Source organism: Bos mutus, chromosome 15 (assembly GCF_027580195.1).
Source record: "Bos mutus isolate GX-2022 chromosome 15, NWIPB_WYAK_1.1, whole genome shotgun sequence".
In the NCBI taxonomy this organism is placed as follows: domain Eukaryota; kingdom Metazoa; phylum Chordata; class Mammalia; order Artiodactyla; family Bovidae; genus Bos; species Bos mutus.
This window is the reverse complement of record NC_091631.1, coordinates 15,143,697-15,164,272: the sequence shown is the minus strand read 5'-3', so window position 1 is coordinate 15,164,272 and position 20,576 is coordinate 15,143,697. Positions and strand designations below refer to the sequence as shown.

Genomic DNA, 20,576 nt, shown 5'->3' with positions numbered 1-20,576 from the left:
TCATGGAGCAGGGCCTGCCCACCTGCCCCATGAGGAATAAAATGAGAGAGAAATAAAATTCTTGTTTCAGCTGCTCTGTTTTGGTGCTTCCTCCATTTAGTAGCTTAAACCAAACCTTGGCGAGTAACAAGAGGGAGGCAGACATCCATGCTTTCTTCTTCTCTTTTCTTCATCCTCTTGCTTGGAGCAAGGGTGCTTCCTCCTGGGTCATGTGGAGAAGGGTGGTTCCTTAAAAACAGCAGAGCAGAAAGATAGAAGGAGCCTGGGTTCTAGGATGACTTTGTGGAGCAGAACAACCATATTAGCCCTGAATTATCTCTACCTGTACTATTACATGAACGAGAAATAAACTTCTGTCTAGTTTAACCAATCGTTACTTCGGGTATCTGTTTCACGTAGGCAAACCTATATCCAATTAATAAAACCATAATCCTGTGTCTTAAGAGATAAATCATGGACATATTATATATCCTTCTTGAATTTTTCTTTTGGTTAATTTGTATATACGAAAGGCAATGCGAAAGAATGCTCAAACTACAACACAATTGCACTCATCTCACACGCTAGTAAAGTGATGCTCAAAATTCTCCAAGCCAGGCTTCAGCAGTACGTGAACTGTGAACGTCCAGATGTTCAAGCTGGTTTTAGAAAAGGCAGAGGAACCAGAGATCAAATTGCCAACATCCGCTGGATCATCGAAAAAGCAAGTTTCAGAAAAACATCTATTTCTGCTTTATTGACTATGCCAAAGCCTTTGACTGTGTGGATCACAACAAACTGTGGAAAATTCTTCAAGAGATGGGAATACCAGACCACCTGACTTGCCTCTTGAGAAATCTGTATGCAGGTCAGGAAGCAATAGTTAGAACTGGAAATGGAACAAAAGTCTGGTTCCAAATTGGGAAAGGAATACATCAAGGCTGTATATTGTCACTCTGCTTATTTAACTTATATGCAGAGTACATCATGAGAAATGCTGGGCTGGAGGAAGCACAAGCTGGAATCAAGATTGGCGGGAGAAATATCAATAACCTCAGATATGCAGATGACACCACCCTTATGGCAGAAAGTGAAGAAGAACTAAAGAGCCTTTTGATGAAAGTGAAAGAGGAGAGTGAAAAAGTTGGCTTAAAGCTCAACATTCAGAAAATGAAGATCATGGCATCCGGTCCCATCATTTCATGGGAAATAGATGGGGAAACAGTGGAAACAGTGTCAGACTTTATTTTTGGGGGCTCCAAAATCACTGCAGATGGTGACTGCAGCCATGAAATTAAAAGATGCTTACTCCTTGGAAGGAAAGTTATGACCAACCTAGACAGCATATGAAAAAGCAGAGACATTGCTTTGCCAACACAGGTTCATCTAGTCAAGGCTCTGGTTTTTCCAGTAGTCATGTATGGATGTGAGAGTTGGACTATAAAGAAAGCTGAGCACCAGAGAATTGATGCTTTTGAACTGTGGTGTTGAAGAAGGCTCTTGAGAGTCCCTTGGACTGCAAAGAGTTCCAACCAGTCCATCCTAAAGGAGATCAGTCCTGGGTGTTCATTGGAGGGACTGATGTTGAAGCTGAAACTCCAATACTTTGGCCACCTGATGGGAAGAGCTGACTCATTTGAAAAGACCCTGATGCTGGGAAAGATTGAGGGCAGGAGGAGAAGGGGATGACAGAGGAAGAGATGATTGGATGGCATCACCGACTCAATGGACATGAGTTTGGGTAAACTCCAGGAGTTGGTGATGGACAGGGAGGCCTGGTGTGCTGTGGTCCATGGCGTTGCAGAGAGTCGGACACGACTAGGCAACTGAACTGAACTGAACTGAATACAATTATTGGATTTCCCAGGTGGTGCAGTGGTAGAGAATCTGTATGCCAGTGCAGGAGCTGCAGGAGATGTGGTTGGATCCCTGGGTTGGGAAGATGCCCTGGAGGAGGGCATGACAACCTCTCCAGTATTCTTGCCTGAAGAATCCTGTGGACAGAGGAGCCCGGTGGGCTACAGTCCGTAGGGTCGCAAAGAGTCGGACACGACTAAAGCGACTGAGCACACACAGGAAGGTCAAATCTGAATGAAGATTGGAAGGAAGTGAGGAAGTTAAACCTGCAGAGACTTGAGGGAAGAGCGCTCGAGGCCAGTGGAACAGTGCAGAGGCCTAGTGAGAGCAGTACCCAGCCTGGCTGAGGAACGGTGCAGAGGCCAGAAGGGCCAGAGTGGTATGATGAGGGGAGAGAGGAGGAGAAGCTGACATCACAGGCTGTGGAGGTGGGGATGGACGAGGCATGGTAGCTTTGTAGGTCCTTGAATGACTTTGGTCATATGTATTATTATTATTTTTTTAGTAGCTATATTTTTGCACCCTTCTTATTTACGGTCTTTGAATAAATTTTTGCACATGGAAATGCTGGTTCAAAGATATGCAAAAATGTAAGGCCTTGATTAAGTAAAAAAAATTTCAAGGGAATAGATCAGACATTTTTGGCTTTGTAGTGAAATCTTTGCCCACATAATTATTTTTTTGGATAAATTCTTAGACATAGAAATGCTGCTGAAAGATATGCAAAGTGTTATGCCTTTGAGTGAGTAAAAGTTTTAAGGAGATAAATTCTGTTTCTCTTAGGCAGAGGTCATGTCCTTTAACTTTCTCAATTCCTAGTTTTCCAGCCTAGCATGGTACAGAACACACAGAGATCTCGATGGGTGAAGGGTAGTGCGTCAGTCCACCTTCCAGTCTTAATCGTTACATGTCCTTAGGAATGGGAAAAGGATATTTCCCTTTCAGGAACTGTGAGTAAGTTTCTGATAGAAAGGTCCTTATTCTCCTTAGGCTTACAGTTTAGTAGGAAGGGATAACCATGGAAAATTAAAGAAAGGCAATTGCAGATGATTTCAGTATATTTGGAGAAGAGAACAGGATCATGTTTCTAAGTCTGTGACTATATGAGATGGTAAAATGATCAGAGAGTTATGTAGCTTCAATTGATACACACATTTCTTCCCTCGTTGGGGTGTGAAGGGAAGCTGGAACTCTGTGGTTGGCTTTTGTTTTGATTTCAACATGTCTTGGCACCACAAAGGAATTGGATTAGTGATGGTGGTCTTTGGATCAAACTCAGTATTTGAATCAAGGGGGTGCCAACAATCCAACTGTCCATTAACTGGTGAATGGAAAAAAAAAAATTCTATGAAGATAATGGAATAGTTCTTGACTATAAAAAGAAATTAAATACTAATATATACTACAATGTGAAAGACCCTCAAAGATGTCATATTAAGTGAGGAAGCCAACTACAAAAGAGAATAGGTATCATTTATATGCAGTATCTAGGAAAGGCAACTCTGTAGCTTTAAAAAGTAGATTAGTGGTTGCCTGTGTTTGGCAGTAGGAATGGAGAGTGACTACAGATGAGTATCTGAGACTTTTGGGGATGATGGACATGATCTAAACTGTAATTGTGGCGATGGTTGGACAACTCCATATATTTATTAAAAATTATTGAATTGTACACCTAAGTGACTGCTTGCTCCTTGGAAGGAAAGCATGACAAACCTAGACAGCATATTAAAAAGAACAGACATCTCTTTGCAGCAAAGGTCCGTATAGTCAAAGCTATGGTTTTTTCAGTAGTCATGTATGGCTGTGAGAGCTGGACCATAAAGAAGGCTAAGTAATGAAGAATTGATGCTTTCAAACTGTGGTGTTGGAGAAGACTCTTGCAAGTCCCTTGGACTGCAAGGAGATCAAACCAGTCAATCCTAAAGGAAATCAACCCTGAATTTTCATTGGAAGGACTGCTGCAGAAGCTGAAGCTCCATTACTTTGGCCACCTGATGCAAAGAGCTGACCCATTGGAAAAGACCCTGATGCTGGAAAAATTGAAGGCAAAAGGAGAAAGAGGTTGGCAGAGGATGAAATGATTAGGTAGCATCACTGACTCAATGAACATGAGTTTGTGCAAACTCCAGGAGATAGTGGAGGATAGGGAAGCCTGGTGTGCTGCAGTCCATGGGATCACAAAGAGTCAGGCACGACTTAGTGACTGAATAACAACAAGGCTATGGTTTTTCCAGTGGTCATGTATGGATGTGAGAGTTGGACTGTGAAGAAAGCTGAGCGCCGAAGAATTGATGCTTTTGAACTGTGGTGTTGGAAAAGACTCTTGAGAGTCCCTTGGACTGCAAGGAGATCCAACCAGTCCATCCTAAAGGAGATAAGCCCTGGGTATTCTTTGGAAGGAATGGTGCTAAAGCTGAAACTCCAGCACTTTGGCCACCTCATGTGAAGAGTTGACTCATTGGAAAACACTCTGATGCTGGGAGGGATTGGGGCAGGAGGAGAAGGGGACGACAGAGGATGAGATGGCTGGATGGCATCACTGACTCAATGGACGTGAGTCTGGGTGAACCCTGGGAGTTGATGATGGACAGGGAGGCCTGGCGTGCTGCGATTTATGGGGTCACAAAGAGTCGGACACGAATGAGAGACTGAACTGAACTGAACAACAACAACACACTTAAGTGAATTCTACAGATATACCTCAGTGAAGCTATGGAGAGGTAGAGTTACTGTTCACGGACACCTAGATGCTTACCTGAGTTATAGACACCTAGATGCTTACCTGAGTTATAGACACCTAGATGCTTACCTGAGTTCTTCACTGGATGAGCATATAGCCTTGTGACTCTGGATCTGGCTGAAGAACTCTGAGGGTCCTGATTGTCATAATTATTTCCTACCAAGAAAATAAACCATATGTGCATAGACTTGACCTGGAGGAGGGCATGGCCACCCACTCCAGTACTCCTGCCTAGAGAATCCCATAGACAGAGGAGCCTGGCAGGCTGCAGTCTATAGGTTCGCACAGAGTCAGACATGACTGAAGCGACTCAGCAGCAGCAGCAGCATAGACTTGAAAATTTTAGGTAGATAAAGACTGTGATACAAAAAAGAAACAAACTTCCCAGGTGCCACAGTATCCTACCTTGTGTAGACAGTGCCATTAACGGGTTAGCCTGTTAGGGGTTCTGGGAGCTCAGGGAAGCTGTGCTCACATATGCTGCATCTCTACCCACGCTGGGCCAGCTCCCTTCTGCAGCCTCGAATGAAGCTGTTGGCAAGGTGAACTCATCGTATGGGATGATGTATGCAGCCTCTTTGTACCACAGTGTGATCCATTTGACAGATTGCAAGCGTTCTGTAATACCTACTACCACCACCACCACCACCACCACATAGATTGTTTTTTTGTTTTTGTTTTTTATTTATCTAGGGCATGCCAAATGAAATTAAGAGAATAGTACAGATTGCCGTGGAAAGATCAGGTGAACCTTCTGAGATATCTCGAGGGAGAAACATAACCACTTGGAGACAGTGTCTTCATTTCCGTTCTAGAAACACAAGAAGAGCCCACTTTGTGAACTCTTTTCTCCTTTCTAAACTCCTGTTACCGAGGCTCCCTTTACTTCTCGCTTGGATTGTTGGAGTAACGTCGTACTTTTTACCTCCAGTTTCTAAAGCACTCTGCTGTGTTCCATCCAGTTCGTTTCCTTAGAGCTTGGTCTAGTGATGACTCCCTAGGGCCTTGGCACAGTGCAGAGTTTTTGTCAGGCCCCATAAGTAGCAGGCCTTCCATGCATCGCGCAGTGCGTTCTCCTGCCTTCCTGGAGGTGTGGTGGTTCTTCCTTGTGCGGTTCTTCTTCTGTGGGATAGCTCTGCACAGGGCTCACCTGCTGAAATCGTGGCCAGTTTTCAGAGTCTAGCTCAGACTCTGCCTTCCTGTATGAAATCTTTTGTGATTCTCCTAAACCAACCGTGACTTCACCGTTCTCTAACTCCTCATCCCCTTACAACCTCTCGTTTTTTTGTTGTTGTTTAGTTGCTAAGTCGTGTCCGACTCTTCTTGTGACCCCATGATTGTAGCCCTCCAGGCTCCTCTGTCCATGGGATTTCCCAGGCAAGAATACTGGAGCAGGTTGTCATTTCCTCCTCCAGGGGATCTTCCCCACTCAGGCATCCATCCTGCGTCTCCTGCATCGGCAGGTGGGTTCTTTACCCCTGAGCCACCAGGGAAGTCCATGCTCTGCCTCAGTTGTGTTCTAGCTGAGTGGTTTGCATACCCGGCTTGACTTCTTAGTCTATAGACTCTGTAAGGGCAGGGACTGGGTCTTCCTCATCTTGATCACATTGCACATATTCGATGCTCAAAATATAACCTCTGGGTTGAATGAACTGCATAATTCAACTACGACTCAGCTTTTCTCCCTGAAAATAAACTTACAGCAACTTTACATTCTCTTCACATTTTTTTTTTCTCCCTGAAAGCACCTAACACTGGACATTGCAGACACGTCAACTTAACTGCTATTGTGTCCCTCAGCTTGGACTTCTGACACACTTTTTTTTTTCCTGAGCTCGGGTTGTACATTTGTGTCCTGGCAGCTTGAGAGCTCTGACTATGAATAATGAGTCAGTTACCGTCCAGCCTTGGGGAAAGCCCAGGGATCTCTGGCTGGCCAGTCTGAGGCAAGTCCCTCTTCCCCGCGCCCTTTCCAATGAAGAACATGAAACAGTTGGAATTCAGAGCGCTGCAAAGGGAATTTAGGCAAAACCGTTGTCTGCTGAATTTAGCTTCTTTGGATTTATTCTGATTTATGATTGATTGGCTTTTAAATTGCTTATTTAATCCTAATGACTCTCGCTCCAGGGGAGGCCAGATACCAAGGAACACGTGATCAAGAAGCAGTGGAGTGAAGTAGTTTGGCTGGGCAAATGAAGAGCAGATATTGTCCAAAGAAACATTGCTCTAGGCTAGGAATGTGATGTGAAAATCACCCCCTGATTTTCAAAGTACCCAACCTTGTTATAAGCATGAATGCTTATCCCCTGCGCTCTTGGCAGAAGGCTTTTTGCAGCTACCCGGTGTTGCACAGAATTTTGCACGCCCACCCCCCGCCCTCACCCCGCCATGAATTTTTCTTTCCTTATAGCAACGTATTCAATATCACTTCTTGACTGGGAACATGCTCTTGATTTATATCGCTGTTGACCATGGTGCAGAAAAACAGACTCTTAGGGGTTGCCAGGAGGATTAGATCGTGAATTCTGATGTTGGTTGGGTTGACTTCTGAAAACTTTCCCAGAAGCCTAAACTTTCTTCTCAGCTCATGGACACTAGTCCAGCCTTTGAATGGGGAATTTGAATTTTTAAAAATTTCTTTTGAAACCGAGTTCTCTGAAATGGATGGCTTTCATCTGGAAGATATAGAGTTAATTTATGATAGGTGTTTAATTTATCAAGGTATCAGTAGTTTCAACCCTTTTCCAGGAGAGTAAACTTTTCTTTGGCCTGAAAATAGACACAATAGTTATAGTTGGTAGCCTTGTAAGGAAAGTCTGTTGGAAGCTTGTCTGTTTGGTATCAAAAGAAAATTGAAATTCCACTGCTTCAGAATAATGAAACTTTTAGGGGGGAAAAAATACAACCTTTGTTTCATGTATACTGAAGTTTTGACTCAGAAATACCCCAAAGAAACGCTCTTTCAGGTCTCAAAAACCTACTTGTTCTCTGAAATATTGCTGTTATATTTCTTAAGTGTATTATGTCTGACACTTATTTCAAAGCAAGAAACATTGGGGATCAGATGAAAGGATGGAAAAAGACTGATGAAAAACAGAAACAGCAGAATGTGAGACACACACTTGGATGGGATGTGCGGATCGCCAGCAGAATCACCCTGGGAGGCAGCATCTGCACTCGAATCAGGCTTGAGGCCACGTTGGATCCTGGGCTGTGCCATCTTCTGCCATTGTGTCATTGTCATATTGCAAAGGAACTTTTTCCCTATCTTATTCTGCCCAGAGATTAATTTTTCTTTGCCTTTGGTTTTTAAAATGATGAAAGCCTTTGTAAGAAGCACTTTGGTGTTTTTGGAGTAAAGCAGTATGTACTCTTGTGAGACTGCTTTCAAGATTTAGGAATGAGTCTTCAAGTGTAGGTTGAGTCAGAGAATAATTTTTTTTTTCTGCATCTTTCGGTATTTTAAAAATGAAAGCTCTATGTGTACAATAGGAAGAAGTTTTAAAAGAGTGAATGAGAAGTTTTGTTCAATCTGAGACCTGAACAGTCGTTCCACATCAGCATCAGAAGCCAGGACTTCATTATATTTTGCTCTTTATTTCGAAGGAGTTTCATCTGGTTATCTGTCAAATAACCTGGTATTTTATTGGAAATGGCAGAGGAGTACACTGAGTGATTACGAGAACAAATAGAACTTGTCCTTAGAGAGCATCTGTTCTTCCCAGACATCACTGTGCTTTTCAAATATGTAAGTCAATAGATTATTACAGTAGCGTTGTGCTGGGTACACAGTATTTTCTCTGGAAATACTAGACTTTAGGTTGTGCTAGACTTAAAGGATGGGCTTTCTATGTGCCAAGTGTAAAGAATCTGTGTGCCAGTGCAGGAGACAGAAGAGATGCTCGTTCCATTCCTGGGTGGGGGAAGATCCTCTGGAGAAGGAAGTGGCAACCCATTCCAGTATTCCTTCCTGGAAAATTCCATGGACAGAGGAAGCTGGTGCGCTATAGTCCATGGGGTCTCAAAGAGTCGGACGCGACTGAAGTGACTTAGCATGCATGCGTGCACCTTACCTCTGCTCCCTGATAGTACTTCTGTGTTAAATGTCCTGCAGACAGCCCTACAAGGCTTAATTCTACCAAAGATGAGGTATCCGGAAACAAACAAAGGACTCTGGCTACCTTGCACCAGGCTGAGGTCATTAGAACACAAATCCCACTGATTTCAGTGGGCCTCCTCTTGCCCACACCTCCCATCCCATCGCTCCAGGCCACAGAGCACCGAGCTGCTTGCCGTTACACCGCAGCGTCCTGCTAGCCATCTGTTTCACACACGGCAGTGTATCTGTGCCAATGCTGCTTTCCCAGTTAAGTTGCATAGCACAGTAAGTGGTTAGGAAGGACTGGGTTCAAATCCTCACTTGGCTACTTACCAGCTGTGTCACTTTGAACAGGGTCCTTAGGCTCCCTGTAGGCCTTGATTTCTTCCTTTGAAAAATGGGGATACTGACAGTACCTACCTCTACACCAGTGGCGAGGTTTAAATGAGATTTATGAGATGCATATAAAAGACTGTCTGACACTCAAGTAAGCGTTAACCCTTATTTATTTTAATATTACTGCTAATATTAAAATTCATTTTATGGCTTAAGCCCTGCCTCAGGGTAGTTGGCTCACTGGCCCTTCGCCTGTCGCTGTGATCTCTCTCATCCTCATTTTAGCTTATGTTTGCAGCTGCCTCGGGTACTTTTCCCTCAGTCTCCTCCGGCGTCTCAAATGCAACTTGGGACAAAGGTTAATTTGTCCTCTCTCATCTGAATTTATCCCCCACATTTCTGTTAATGGCACCATGTTATCATAATTTTCTCTTAATTTAGGATGAAATCTTAGACTCTTTCCTTATCCTAAGGACATAATCATGAATGTGCAAAGATTTAGTACAAAGGTATTTACTGTTTACAGTTTTAAATAATTGAGAATAGGAATTGGTTAAACTATGTTAAATATATACAATGGAATTGTCTACAGTCACTATAATTACACAGAAGAATATGCAATAATATGGAAAAGATATTCCCAAGTTGCCTTATAATATGGCATGTATCATACAGTTCCATTTTTGTTTTAGAAGTTTATGGATGCATAGATGAAAGATGAGAAAAATAGTCACTGAAAAAATTGTTTTGTAGCGTTTCTGTCTTGTAGGATTATGTGTGATATTCTAATTTTAATTTTTTCTCTTACAAATTTTCTAAAATCATCTGTACATTGCTTCCATATTTTTATTTTTTTAATTTATTTAATTGGAGGCGAATTACTTTACAATATTATATTGGTTTTGCCATACATTGACATGAATCAGCCATGGGTGTACATGTGTTCCCCATCCTGAACCCCCATCCCACCTCCCTCCCCATCCCATCCCTCAGGGTCATCCCAGTGTTACAGCCCTGAGCACCCTGTCTCGTGCATCGAACCTAGACTGCGATCAGTTTCACATATGATAATATACATGTTTCAATGCTATTCTCTCAAATCATCCCACCCTCGCCTTCTCCCACAGGGTCCAAAAGACTGTTCTATACATCTGTGTCTCTTTTGCTGTCTCGCATATAGGGTCGTCGTTACCATCTTTCTAAATTCCATATATATGCGTTAGTATACTGTATTGGTGTTTTTCTTTCTGAAAAAAAAAAAAAAACAAAAACAAAACCTCAAATTTAGGGGAAAAAAAAAGAGATGGGTAATGTCTACTGCCGCCGAGTCGCTTCAGTCGTGTCCGACTCTGTGCAACCCCATAGACAGCAGCCCACCAGGCTCCCCCGTCCCTGGGATTCTCCAGGCAAGAACACTGGAGTGGATTGCCATTTCCTTCTCCAATGCATGAAAGTGAAAAGTGAAAGTGAAGTCACTCAGTTGTGTCCGACTCTTAGCGACCCCGTGGACTGCAGCCTTCCAGGCTCCTCCATCCATGGGATTTTCCAGGCAAGAGTACTGGAGTGTGGTGCCATTGCCTTCTCCAGGTAATGTCTAAGAGTCTTGCAAATACTGTATTTTACTGACCTTTTAACACAGGCTGAGAACAATGCTGGATACATAGTAAGCTCTAAATGTTTGTTGAGTAGTGAATGAAATAATGTTGTCTTTTATGCATTTTTAGAAATAACTTTATAGGTTAAGAGTACTTAATGCTTCAAGCATTCAGTTTGTAGATGTCCTTGAAAGGTTTTCTGTTGCTGTTTGGAAGAAAAATTCTCAATAAACACAAAATAAACTAGACTGGATGTGGTGGGTGTTTTCTAATAGTACGTAATTTATCATTTCAGATAATGTGACCAAAAGAGAAGCCTTTGGAACTAATTCTTCAGAAAACAATTTTACTTCAATAAAATTTACTCAGAGAAATGAACCAAATGATTGCCGTCTTAGCAATAAAGCCATCTTTCTTCATACTTCATCACAGTGTTCAGAAGAGGAGCAGGTAATACCATAGCACCTTTATGGAAGCAGAGAAAAACATTCATCATGAATTTAAAACAAGAGACTGTAAGAACATAAAAAACACTGGACAGTTGCTGGATCAGTAACTCACACTCCTGATTTTAGAAGGAGAGCCCCTGGATTACTTTACTGAAAATCGTCATTACATTTCATGATTTCAACAGCCAACTTTTATGATAATATCAGGATCTGCCATCTACAGATTTTTCTTGTAATTATTTCTATATTTTAGCTTATCTTCTGTTCGGGATAAAAGAGTTCCTTTTTATAATTCTATGTGTAAATGGAGTTTCTTTTACTGTCCTGGATTCAGTCCTTCAGACTTAAAGCAGAATGTGTTATCTTGGTTTTTCCACGAGTTGGTCAATAAATAAATGTTAGATGCTCTCTTTCTAATCTTCAAGATTTCATAGATTATATTCACATTCTTTCTAGCTATGTTTTTTTAACAATCAAGGAATCCTAGTGGAAACTGTTCTATTTTTTTTAAGCCATTTGAGTTTCTACTTTATATCTCACACGTCTTCCCTGTGATATGGTGGATAGAATGTATATGAGATTGTGGTTTTATGCAAAGGAAAAACATCTCCACGTTAGAAGTGTGTTTATATACAGTGAAGGCCTGTAATTCTTTACTTCTATAACTTATTCCAGAGAGACAATTAAGGGACAAAACTTTTTTTTTTTCCTAGAAGATTTCCTGTCTGTTGGCAATCACTGGCCATTGGAATTACATTTTCTGTTGAATCTTTAACCTGCGTGTGAGAGGCAAAGAATTGTTTCACAGTATTTTTCCTAATAACTTGAAAATGTTGTACTAGCGTTCTCTGATTTGTCCTGCAGAGGTTCGTTGGGATGGCATGAGAACTGGGGTAATGAGGTGGGGAGTGTTCCTGTTTTACGCATGAGAAAACCGAGGTGAAGTATGTTACTCTAAGTTGCACTGTAGATGGGTCTAGAGGACAGAAGTAGAAGTCAGACCTCCTGAAACCTGTTCCCTGACTACCACTGTGACCTACTGAATCTGCCGTCACTAAGGTGTGATGGTCTGTCAAGCATAGCTAATGAACAGAAACCGGAAGGGGAGTTTTGTGCCTGAAGGGCTACAGATCAGCTCCTTTATTTTCGGTTATTTCAAGTTCCCATCAATCTGTCTTCAATGGTTTTTGTCTTGTTTTTCAGATAATGATAGATGATGGCCAAAAAGCTGGCAGTTCCTTTCAAGGTGATCTGAATCGAGCAGGGAAGGTGAAGGTGAGGCATAATTCAATTTTGTTCCATGGCCAAAACCCCAAAAAAGCACAAGAACCTCACAGGACTCATTTGCTTTCTCCCATACAAATTTGGAAAATTCAGCAGAATTTGTCCATATGATTTTTTTTTTAAATGGTGTTTGATTTAAAAAAAATGATGTTTGATTATCTTCAACTGTCTTGGTTGGCTGGGTTCTGGATCTTTTTTCCTCAAAGCTTTAGAAATGGAAGTGGTGCTTCAATAGAGAAACATGACTCTCACTCCCCTGAACTTATACCATTAAGAGAAATGACAATATAACAGATTCTCAAGTTTTAGCACTAAACCATCATTTGGAAGATAAGTTTTTGCTGTCACTTGGATGTCAAAAAATAGCTGCAGTTATGTACTTACAAGCCATGGAAGCTACCATTTTTAATTCCTGTGTAAAAGCCATGGTCTGATAAGTAGAGTGGGGAAGAAAGACCTAGGCTGTGTTTTGAATTCCAATGATGAAATCTAAATTTATAATTTTATGGTATTTTGCTATGCACATGTTTTAGATCATAAGCATAAAAGGCATTTCGACATCCTGCCTTTGCTAGGTCTGCCAGTGGTGAAATCATTGTTTTAATTTACACTCTTTGATATTCACCTGAGATGAATCAGTTCATGTATGAAGTGTTAACATTTTGTTAATCTAAAATGTCTCATTGTCAGCTTGCTGTGGAAAGCAGTATTCCACGTGGAATAGTTTTTCATTAAAATGCTGCTATTGTGTCTGTAAAGGTCATTTGCTCTGCTTTTTACCTTTAAAGTAATCTTCAGTTTTATTTGGTCGAAAGAGAACACTTGATTTTTTGCCCTGCTCACCTTTCTTGTGGTTACCTGGGGCAGGATGATTCTGTCTCGAATGAACCTTCTCTCCTGCTTTCTTTAGTTTCTTCTGTCTCTTTGGAGTTTAAAGCACACCGTTATGAGAACAGACAGACCCACCACCATCGCTGGCCAGAGAAACACAAGCAATAAAATAAAAACAAAAGACGGAGACACTGCTTTGGACTGTCTTGATGGTGGTATATATTCTGGGATAGAATCAGGAACAAAAACTTTTCAAAAACTCCGCAGACTGTATTTTTTCTTTCAGTCTAGAGATCTTATTATGGTGCCTACAAAATCCAGGCCAACTTCTAAATTTACTGCTGCTTTCAGATGTCTCTGGGAAAGCACAGAACTCTAGCTGGGACTCAAAAGTTAATGAGAAAATTGGATTCAGTTGCTCACTTGAGTGTTGTAGAAATGGATTCATTGATTCTTAACTGCATTTTTTTTTTCTCTAGGTCAGATTTGCATAAAATGATATTAATCCTTTTCTAGGTAGACAATTTCCTTGATATAGAAGATTTAGACCTGGATGAAGAGATTAATCCCCAACTGAGCAAGGGTATGTTTTCTGTTTCCTTCCTACACTGCTTGACCTCTTTCTAGAAACTACACGTAAGACTTTAGACAGCTTTTCTCTTTTTTTTTTCTGGGTGGGTGGGCGCAGGGTGCAATTCTTACCTCTCCTTTCCCCAAGATACAGAAAACTGGAGTCCTGCAGTCTTTTTTTTGTTAATAAAGATTTCAGCTGAAAGGTCAAACAAAGCTTGTTGAAGGTTGTAAAGTCTTTGATCTTAAAAGAAATAAAGATTTTCTTCCTCCCATCTCCCATTTACCATATGATTGATTTTTGGATAATTGTCTCAAGTAGAACCATTTAAGTCAAACTCTTATTTCTTAGAATTTCTGCATCATGCTGTAAATTGAGATTAGTTTTGAATGCTCCATAAAATACCAGTTGATCATAAACATTATGAGAGTTGGTCATAAAATAAACACAAAAGAAAATAAAATCCAGATCTTTGCTTTTATAAATATTTATTAATATGTAAGCCAAACACTTAAAACTAAAGCTGTGTTGTGAATGTTTTTTTCTGGGCTGTTCTACATAGGCTGGGCTGAGAGAGCCTGCTGTCCGCTGACATGTATGTAGTCCATGACTTTTATGAGGCCTTTTTCCTCTCCTGGTTAACATTTCTGTGTAAGCATAGGTACCCTTTGTTGTTCCAAGGAGCTTTGAAATATGTTCAAAATTTGAGTTGTTTTGAAAACTCTCATTCCTAATTTAATATGCAAGAATATCTCAACGTTAATGTTGAATGTTTCCATGGGGCAGTTTCCACAGGGGAGTTGGTTGTTGGCGTTTGTTGTTTACAGTCATTAGGTGGTCATAAACAGCCATTGTGGTCATTATTGTTGGGGAGGAGGGCTTCCTTGTAATCATGCAGGAGTTAAAGTGCAGGCTCTAGCTGGTTTGTGGACTGCTGTCTGTAAATTGTCTCTATAAGCCTCTGTTTTGGCTTCTCTGGTTCCCCCTGAATTTGAGAGGCTTTGGTAATTGGAAGCAATTAACATTTTTATTCTGCTTCCAAACATAACACTACTCCACCGAAGGGATTGTTTCTCAAGCAGTCTATTAACCAGCAAACTGCAGATTTTTTCCCCCCTTGCTTATTTGGTTTAAGGGAGGTGAGGGATCTAAGGGAATCACAGACTCCTGGGAGAGGTTCTCTTAACTTCCGTGCTTTAGGCGGCTCTGAATTTCTTTATAAGAGCAATTTAGGGGTTCTGATTGGATTAGAAGGTGTTGCTAAGGGTTTATGAGGGAGCCACATTTGTAGAGCAAGCACACTGTTTCTGGGTTTTGGGTAGTTTGGGGGAAAGGAGCAGATTCCTGGGTCTTGTTCCCAAAAAAGTGTTTAATTCAGAAGGTCTTTTGTGACACCTAGTGATCTGTGTTATTAACCACTCCCCCAGGGGATTCTGATACAGTTCTTCTGTGGGTAGCACTTGGAGTAGGTACTTGGAGTTGGCGCTTGGAATTGGCATGTATATATTTGCAACATAAAGTTAATTTCACAAGCGGACACAGCAGTGTACAGGTGGAGCGTTTCTGTGATGGTTCCTTTTCTTGCCAGTAATTAGAAAGTCTTTATACCGACATAATCCTGCATAGCCAGTGAATTTGATTTTGGTCGTATCAATATTTTAAATTAGTCTTTACTTTTCCCACTACTTTTATATTGTTTCCTTTAAACATTTTTTAAATTATTTATTATTACTATTAGGTCTGTTTCTTTTGTTTAAAGGATTGCATAAAAACGTCTTACTAGTATGATTTTTCCAGAAATTTGAGAACAAGTAGTTTTTCATTTGTGTATAAAAGCTTCCTGAGGCTGAACCAAGTCTCAGTGGACTTGGATTAGCTAGTCAAGACCTTCTGAGGTGTAAAATAATGTGAAAAGTCAAGGCTAAAAAGCAACCAAGGCTTCAGTGATCTATCCCAATTACTGAAAAGACCACCAAGCTTCACCGTTTTTATAATGTACAATCTGGGTCATCCGAAAGAAAACACACACACACACACACACACACACACACACACACAGAAATTTGCCAAAGTGGGTTTTATCTTTGGGTCTAATTTGTATTACACTTCAGGAATGTGAGCAGAAGGTAAATATACCAGATGGGAAATGTGACATTTTAAATAAGCAAGTTGCTTGTATAATTTTGGCAGCTGAGAGGCTTACTGATTAGATTCTGTCTTTATTGTTTAAACAACAGATTTGCCTGGGGCAACAAGGAAGTGAGTTGCCTATTGTTTTTCTACCATGGACTTTATTTGTTCACCTTCTTCATTTTCATAAATATTCTCCAAGATTCAGGCCTTTGATGCCGCCCTGGGATTTAGCTTGTTGTTTCAGCAGCCGGGGTGGACACACTTTTTCCAAGAAGCCAACCCAGTGATGTGCTATTGACCAGTTGTCGCAGGAAACTTTGGTCACAAAGTGTGGTACCCTGTGTTTATTTGACATTAAATTAACTTTTTTTTTTTCCTCCTTTGAGACAAGATAATTACCCTGGTTGCTTACTGTCATGCATATCCAGAAAGATTATTATTTGTAATAGGAATTAATTATTATAGGGGCCTCCCTGGTGGCTTAGTGGTAAAGAATCCGCCTGCCAACGCAGGAAACTCCGGTTTGGTTTGAGTTGAGAAGATTCCCTGGAGAAGGAAATGGCAACCCACTCCAGTATTCTTGCCTGGGAAATCCTTGCCTGGGAAATCCCATGGACAGAGGAGCCTGGCAGGCTAAATAGTCCACGGGATCACAGAAGACTCAACAATTGGTTTGCCCTTTAGAGTAGAAAGAATCTTCTGATTGTCTTTATTTCCGCCCCTCAGTTGGCCCAGCCTGTTCTCTGGATGAGTGCAGAAGGTCAAAGAGACTGTTTTGAGGTCTGGTATTCAGAATTATACTGTATTATACACGTTTCTTGACCAGTATATGTACTTATGTTGTGATTGATTTCACTGAATTAAAATGGGCAACTGATCCTGCTTGAAGATTGGCAGCCTTATTTGATTTTCATTTTCAAGCTTTCCAGTACTTCCAGTTTTAATGAAGGTATCAGTTTCTCTCCCTCTCCCTCTTTTTTTTTTTTTTTTTTAAAATTTTCCTTATCTGCAACTTAAAGCAGCTTTATGTACCCTGTGAATTACCTGGCTTTTATTCAATAAGTGTTTAACAACCGTGACTGGATCTGGGAATAAAATAAAAAATAAAACATATCTGGTTCCTGTCCTTACAAAAATTCATAGTTTATTGGAAGAATTGGACATTAACCAGATAATCACAAATATATAATTATAAGTTGCTCTAGATCTTATGAGAGCACATTGTAGGGGAATTTAATTTTTCTGTGGATCAGATAAAGAGCAGAGAGCTTGAGATCTAAAGGATGAGTAATTATTAACTAGGTGAGGGCTGGACAGGAGAGTATAGGAACAGGATAAGAACAGCATATGTAAAGGTCCCGAGCTAGGAGAGGATGGCATATTTCAGCCCTTCAGAGTTTAGGCATTTCATTTACTTTATACTTGAGACTGTTAAAATCATCCTTTCATTGCTTAGAAGATCACTAAAAACGTTGAGAAGGAAAAAAATCCTAGCTTCAAAATGTTTCTGTCTCTATTCCTCCAATTATTTTTTATGTGCAGACTTATCCATCTATTAAACTCCAGTTTGAAAGCAATGTCAACCACAAAGATAAATGCTTCCACTCCATTCCTCAGAACAGAATTGGCATGATAATTACCCCCTTTCAACAGTTCCTATGTTTATTTCTCCCGTAGGAAAAAAGAAAGGTTTTATCTAATTGGAGAGATCAGGGGAAAACACTGGATGTACATGGATGAGGCCTTTGCTTCCTTTGGGTCATGCTGTGTGGAAGGTGTATGTCCTCTCTTCTGTGCTCACACCGCCTTTCTTACTGCAGACATACTTTACATGGGGCCCAGGTCTGCCTCACCCGGTGGTTTTCAACCTGAGATACATTAGAATCACTTGAGAAGCTTTCAAAAAAAAAGACAATACCTGCATCCTGCCTTTGGGGATCCTTTCCCAGTAGCCTGGTGTGTGTCCTGGGCACTGGCAGGGTTTAAAGCTCCCCAGGTGACTCTAATATGCTATTGAAGCTGAGAACCAGCTCTAGACAGTTCTGGAGGTATCACTCTTGAGTGCCTACTCCAAGAGCTACAGGGATGTGAAGAGGTTCTCCTTTTACCTGGCTGGATTCGTGTCATCTGTGTGGACTTCCTCTCAGGTGGGATAGTCTGAGGTCTAGACTTGGGAGGAAAGCTCGATAAATAAGAGGTCCAATTGTGACTGCAAGACAAGCTCCATTTTCAAAATCAGCTTCATTATTTATAAAGCTCATATTTTGATCCCCATTATTTTGACTCCTGAATGTATTTTCCTCTATTTCTATATTTAAAGGGAGGGGGATATGATTTATTATCACTGTCAAATGCCAGCTCCAGCCGTAAGTAAGTCTTCCCTGATCCTCCCCAGCTTCTTCCCCAGCGCCTTGGATGGCAGTACTAGTCTTCTGCCTCCTTTTATATTTCCACTTTTACCTTGCAGTTTTTTTCTTGAAGTGGGTGTTGGTTAATGTGTCTCTTGAAAGTGGCGTATGATTTATTCATGTGCGTCTAGACACACACACACACACACACACACAGCTTTGTCTTTTAAGAGTGTCTAATCCATTTATATTTAATACATTGCTGATATATTTGACTTTAAATCTCTTATCTTACTCTCTTGTTTTCCACTTGTTCTGCCAGTTATATGTTCTTTTCTTCACTCATTTTTTGCCTATTTTTGGATCAATCAAATATTATTGTTTCATGGCCTCCTGTTTTTTCTGGGTAGAGAATTCTACCCAGAATATATATATAATTATTTTCTTCAGCATTTTAAAGGTGTTATTCTGTTTTGTTGTGGTGTTAATTGTTCCTCTATTGAAAACTGTAGAAAAACCAAATGTCAATCTGATTGTTGTACATTTGAAGGTAATATCAATATGTTTTTTACCTCATTTGCTTACTTCTATGATTTTCTCTTTGTTTTTCAGTAATTTCATTGTGCCTTGGCATTGTTTACTTTGTATTTATTCTGCTTGGGGTTTGTAGATTCTTGTAAATGTTGGGAAAGTCTCAGCTATTATGTCTTCAAATAATACCTGTGCCCAGACCTTTTCACCATGTCCCACATCTCTCCAAGCTCTTTCCTGCATTTCCATCATTTTCTATTTCCTTTCTTTCTTCAGCTAGAATATTTTCTACTGTGTTCCAATTCAGTAATCTTGTACCAAATATGATGTTAAAGCCATCAGTATTTCTGTTATAGTTGTCAAGAGATCTGGAGTATCTATTTTTAAAAAATTCAGTTCCCTGCCAAAATTCTCCATCTTGTAATATATTTATTGGAATGTATTAATTGGTTATTTTAAAGTTCTTGTCTCATAATTCCAATAACTGAGATGTTCCGTGGGTCCGTGTGTATCATTAATTTTCCCTTTTGATCCAGTGTCTTTGTATACCTGGTAATTTTTGTTTGAGTGCTGAATACTGTATATAAAATATTACAGAAGCTCTGGATGATGTTACCTTAATCTGTATTTAGAGAAACTTCAACATTCTCTGCTAGCATTTAGGTCATCTTAACCCAATATGGGATTGAGCTGATTTGGTGACTGAGTTTCAGGTTTTATGAAAGAAAGTAAAAGTGTTAGTCGCTAATTCCTGTCTGACTCTGCGACCCCATGGACTGTAGCCCTTCAGGCTCCTCTGTTCATGGCATTCTCTGGGCAAGAACACTGGAGTGGCAAGAATACTGGAGAATACATGTCATTCTCTGGGGAAGAATACTGGAGTGCCATTTCCTACCCTAGAGGATCTTCCCAACCCAGGGATTGAACCTGGATCTCCTACATTGCAGGCATATTCTTTACCATCTGAGCCACCACCTCAGGCTTTATGAGGGATGCTCTACTTCTAGTTCTCGCTTACTTCTAGGGTGTAGCCCTTCAGGGTAAATTACAGCCCTTTCTTTTTGGAAGTCCTGAGCTCTGTTTTTATCCTCATAGCACTGTGAATCTGTTGGTAGTTCTGCTAAGCTTCTCAGCCTCTTAGCCTATTTCTTCTTCTTGGTTTTTTAGCCTCTGCTTACAAATCACTAGATGCCATATGTTGAAAAACAGCTTAGAATCTTAGACTCACATTCAGTACTTTCCTTCTCTCCAGGATCTTAGCCCCTCAAGTTCTGGGCTTCCCTGGTAGCATTCCAGTGACTTTAACTAGTTAATTTTTATCTTTTTTCCAGCTATGCTGGTGTTCTTGGTGTGAGGTTCAGACTATCTGATGAGGGTCAGATATTAAATGTGGTCTGGGAGCTCCTTTGGAAACCCCAGGGTCTGAAGGTCAAATATGTTGACGTTTACACTGATGTTGCAAAAGCAATGGTGGGTAAAGATACTAGTACCTTAGTGTGAATCAAGGTAGAAGCACCAAACTATGCTAGTCGTCATTGTTATCTTCACTGTCATGAATTTGTAGTTAAAACAAATGCCAGTTTCCATCGAAAATGTCTTTGATGAAATGGTGTTTGTGTGGGGTGTGCTCAGTCACGTCCAATTCTTTGTGACCCAGTGGACTGTAGCCCCCAGGCTCCTCTGTCTGTGAAATTCTCCAGGCAAGAATACTGGAGTGGGTTGCCATTGCCTTCTCCAGAGTATCGTCCTGACGCAGGGATCTAACCCGTGTCTTCCACATTGCAGGCAGATTCTTTACCGTCTGAGCCACCAGGGAAGTAGTA

At 40.7% G+C, this 20,576-nt stretch overlaps 1 protein-coding gene across 4 annotated transcripts in view; it reads left to right on the top strand.

Annotated features, from left to right (window-relative positions):
- Positions 1-20,576, top strand: part of IFTAP (intraflagellar transport associated protein) — a 65,854-nt gene that overhangs the window by 31,804 nt on the left and 13,474 nt on the right. For all 4 annotated transcript variants that reach the window (XM_005890915.2, XM_070383541.1, XM_070383538.1 and 1 more), the window contains 3 exons: positions 10,902-11,056; positions 12,259-12,330; positions 13,687-13,753. In XM_005890915.2, coding sequence (XP_005890977.2) covers positions 10,902-11,056; positions 12,259-12,330; positions 13,687-13,753 — 294 coding nt within the window. The remainder of the gene's footprint in view (positions 1-10,901; positions 11,057-12,258; positions 12,331-13,686; positions 13,754-20,576) is intronic.